Here is a 4,445-nt window from a genome sequence, read left to right as displayed (position 1 = left end):
ATGGATAGAGGAGCGGTGTCTCGGTTCCTAAGACCACAGGAAATATGTTTTCCAGTGGTCTTAGGTGACCCCTGTGAAAGGGTCGTTCGGCCCTCAAAGGGGTCGAGGCCCACAGGTTGAGAACCACTGGGGTAGGCAATCCTACAGTGACTGTGACTTACAGTCGATGCAGGCACACGCATGTAGGTGTGGGAGCGAGGGGGAGGACAGCGCTACAGGTGTGTCTATTTACCTATGCTGTGCAGATATCTGTGACTGAATAAAGTTTACGGGGCTCAAAGTGATGAAAACATCTTAACTGTCACCAAGCACCAGGGCTTGTGAGGCTTGGGGGTTCAGGATCATCATCTCGGGGACAGCAAGGTCAGTTGGTATCACATGGTTCACCGGGAAATAGTTCTACGTCTGACCCCGGAGAGCGAAGACAGGTCTTCAAGCTCGTGTGCAGCATAAGGTGCTCCTCGTTGGCGCAAAGAAGTTTAAAAAGCTTGAGGACCCCTGATTTAGGGTATGAGTATTTGGCGGGTGCTGGAGTCACAAGTGTTGACACGCCCCCCCCTCCCCCTTTCAGGACATCCGGTCAAAGCAGAGGTCAGCAACCCACTCAAATCTGAAGCTTTCAGCAGCAGCCACAAACCTACAAGATGGACTGTGTGGTCCATAGAAAGAGACCTGCCTTCATGGGACACCATATGCATTCTAGATTCAACGGCCACCCCGGCAGCAGCGTCTCTTCGGGCCGTACCTTTTCTGAGACACGGGAACCTGAACAGCTTCACGAGGCCAAAGTCGTCTCCAGACACCAGCACCGAGCTCTTGGAATTGGCATCCACGGAGTTGATATCTGTGACGTCAGTGTACTTTGGCCAAATCCCGCTCACTTCAGGCCCCTTCACACATGTCCAGGAGGCCCAGAGAATGCCTTTGATCTCCTCTGTGCTTGTTAAAGGCTTCCCAGCTGAAAACAATCAACAAATCTTAATGTAATATTACATTTAAGTCAAAACCGTGTATCCCAAGCTAAAATTGCACAGATGTCTAGAGAGAAACTTGCTGAAAAACCCCTAGAAACCAAAGAAATCATTGGCTCTAATCCCGCGAGCGGGCAGTGCTCCGCTCCGCTGCCACCAGGTGCCCTGAGTCAGAGCCAACGCCACGCCCTGAACCTGGTCACCAGTGGGGTTTTTTTTTTTTTTCTTTCGCTGCAGCAGAGCTTAAAGCAGGTGCATATTCCGAATGGAAAAGGCGAGAATGATCATTGTACTAAACTGTCTCAGACTGCAGAAGCGTACTTGGCCTTGATTACTTAGACACTAGCGCTTTATTTTATTGGCAGAGAGGCTGTAAGTTGTCCGTGAGAGCACACATTTGGCTGGATTTACTCCGAACTTTCACAATCCCAGGAGGCTTCCAAACCAGAGCAAACCGGTCGGGACTCTGAGCAGCCCTGCAGGACAGACCAGAACTGCCCTGTGGGTGTCTGAGACCGTAACTCTTGACAGGGGTAGAAAGCAACTCTCTCCCTGGAGCAGCTGACGGGTTCAAACTGCGGACCTTGTGGTTGGCTGCCGAATGTGTAACCACGACAGCACCAGGGGTCCGAGCAAGGAGGCTGGGGCTTCTAAATATTGATGTTCCATCAATCAGATGAACAGACTTAATTTAGATTCTTTTAGACAGGGAAACCTGCACAAAAGTCGTGATGAAGTGAACGTGACCCAGTGCGGAAGAGTGCGGAGAATTCTCTGCACGTGCTCTCGGGGGTGCAGGTGATGTCTCGGCCCGGTAGCTGTTGGGGTGGGGGGGGGTGCCTCAGGGACACACTCGGTTTCTACTGAAAACCCTGTTGCTTTTGGATGCTGGCAGAACTCTGGTTACCTGCAGAAACTGTCACGCCAACCCCCCTTGATATCTTGATGGCGATGGGAGTCCAGTGTCCTGCTAGTGGACACCCACAGAGACCAGGCTCACCTGCCTTCGTTTACTTCTACCTGCGGCAGATGCGCAGGGATAGGAGGAATAGGGCGCTTCTGCATGTCATCACGCATTCATCTAAACTTTGAGAGGTGCAATCGTGAACACGGAGGTGGGCGAGAGGAGAGGGGGCAGAACGGCCCATGTCTCAGACTCGAATGATGGCCTCAACAGGTCATTCGCGTCCACTCCCTGAGAAGTCGACCGTACAGTTATGAGGAGCCTTCAAGAAGTCCCTGGGAAAATGGGACTCAGAAAGAAGGGGGTTTCCCCACAAACTTCCAGAAGGCTCCTCGTCTTTCAGACATTCCTACATTAAAATGATGAAACACTTCAAACGCACAGGAAAGAATAGACAATTGTGTTGGATGTGAGTGTACACCACCCGCCCGCTACAAACCTGAACGTTGGTCTTTGTCCACAGAATCTATTTGAAAGAAGAGACTTCAGGGACAGTTAAAACCCACTGGGCATTTCTCCACGGTCTCACCCCTTCCTCTCTCTGCTTAGAAGCAGCCAGCACCTCGAAATCAGAGTTCATTAAACCCATGCATTAAGGAAGAACGTGTATGTTTATAAAATCTATGCAGAATTGATTTCTGTGCCCTGGGCATTGCACTGAACGGTTTTACACTGTACTCTCATTCTGCAACTGGCCTTTCTCTGCTCAGCATGGCATTTTGAGACTTGTCCCTACTGACACTGTCGCTCTAGTTTCATTTCTTGAAAGTGCTGCCCGTTGTAAGTTGACAGCACGTTTAATCAAGCGGCCCTGCTGCGGATAGGCACTTACACCGCGTTTCTTTCTAGGCTTTTACCAGTGCTGCGGCAGCAGGCAGCCGTGGGCTCAAGTCCACAGCAGGGCACGGGTTTCTCCGTAACACTGACTGCGGACAGAGTTTGCCAATGAAAATATTTCAATGTGATATCTCACTGATCTTTTATTTATCCACCAGGGAACGAATTCATCCATTTGCTGGCCTTGTCAACTGCCCGTTTCTCTACTGCCCCTGGGACGTCTATGCCCCAGTAGGCCTGCTCCCTATGCTCCACACGCCACACAGGTGTTCTCCCCGCTGGGACAACGGCAAGCATCTCTGCCCGGGCGTGGCTGGTCCTCTCGGTCTCTTGTCCCTGTGGTTGGCAGTGAAGGTTCATTTCATTGTGCCCGGGTTTACTAGTCTTTCTTCCCACGCAGCTCTGTGATCTGTTGCTGTGATTGCTAGGGGGCCTATGAGCTTGTGGGGTGGGGGGTCTGGTTTTCAGAAAATACTCCCTTCCTGAAGTCGTAAGAACATTCTCCTATATTCTCTTTGGGTAGAGTTTTTCTAGAAAAGTACCGTATACACTCGCGTATAAGCCAAGTCTTTCAGCACATTTTTAAATGCAGTTTTTGTGGTGAAACTAGGTGCCTCGGCTGATGTGCAGGTCGGCTTATACTTGAGTAGGCACGCTAACTGCTCTATGCTCGCTGTTGAAAATCGCTCTCACAAGTGCCCTCTGCCGGGCGACTCACACGGCATCTTGTAGAACAGCCGTTCTCCTGCCCCGTCGTTGGTTTGCAAGTATCTGCTGTCCAGAGACCAGTCGATGTGGGTGATGAAGCTCAGAGACTGGACGCACTCTCCGATTTTCTTGTACCGCTGTGAGACGGCGTAGACGTCCACGGGGCCGTCGTTGGATCCCACGGCGAGGTAAGACCCGTCCGGGGAGAACTTCATCTCGTGAATGACTTCTTTTCGATCTTTGATGTGAACCACTTCTGTCATGTCTCTGCCGGAATGGAAAGCAACGTGATCAGTAGCAGACCTAGAAATAGAATTCCTAGGCCTCGCTTCGAAGAATGTTACGCATCAGAGAAAACATCTCAAAGGGACAGGAAACATGGGAATGAAAAGATTCATATCTGAGAGAGAAAAAAATCTAAAGTGATATCATTTAAAACATATAGCCAGTTTTCAAAATTTAATAATAGACACGTAAAACAATGCTTTAGGGTTCCAAAGCAGAGGCACACACACAAAAGTTTTAAAAAATCTTAAGCAGGAAATGTGTATATCATTTAACCATCAGCTGTGTATTTTCCTCCGCGTACTAAATTCTTCACTAAAAGCATTGAAGTTTGATGCCAACGAAATCCACGTGGAAGAAGCACACCAGCCTTTATAATCCAATTATTATAAATAGTGTAATTCAAATCCAAAGGAGGAAATGGTATCAGAGCTTACATTAGGAACATCTGGTTTGCTGGGCAGTAGTGGAAGTTCAAGTCCATGTGGAGGGTCCACACATAGATTGAGCCTCCTGTGAATGCCCTCTGACCATAGTTGAGGGATGTGACCAGCCTTGTTATCACAGAGGGTGTTGTAGATTATGGCAGATACGGTTAGGTTAAAATATAGTATCTTATCATTTGAGCTCCATTTCGATCCATTTAAAAGCTGTTTCAGTTAAATAAAAAAAAGGGTGGG

At 49.0% G+C, this 4,445-nt stretch overlaps 1 protein-coding gene across 1 annotated transcript; it reads right to left on the bottom strand.

Annotated features, from left to right (window-relative positions):
* Positions 1 to 745: 745 nt before the first annotated feature.
* On the bottom strand, positions 746 to 3,743 carry LOC123522039 (echinoderm microtubule-associated protein-like 6; the record flags this gene model as incomplete). The annotated part of the gene is made up of 2 exons (XM_045293053.1): positions 3,491 to 3,743; positions 746 to 958 (listed from the first exon to the last, which is right to left on the bottom strand). Coding segments are annotated over exons 1-2 (466 nt in total), but the record flags the coding sequence as incomplete, so codon positions are not given.
* Between the last annotated feature and the right edge of the window lie 702 nt (positions 3,744 to 4,445).

This window comes from Echinops telfairi, unplaced genomic scaffold (genome assembly GCF_000313985.2).
Source record: "Echinops telfairi isolate 266 unplaced genomic scaffold, ASM31398v2 ScPeMD7_1566;HRSCAF=2074, whole genome shotgun sequence".
Taxonomy (NCBI): domain Eukaryota; kingdom Metazoa; phylum Chordata; class Mammalia; order Afrosoricida; family Tenrecidae; genus Echinops; species Echinops telfairi.
The sequence above is the reverse complement of the archived record's forward strand: the minus strand, read 5'-3'. Positions and strand labels throughout refer to the sequence as shown.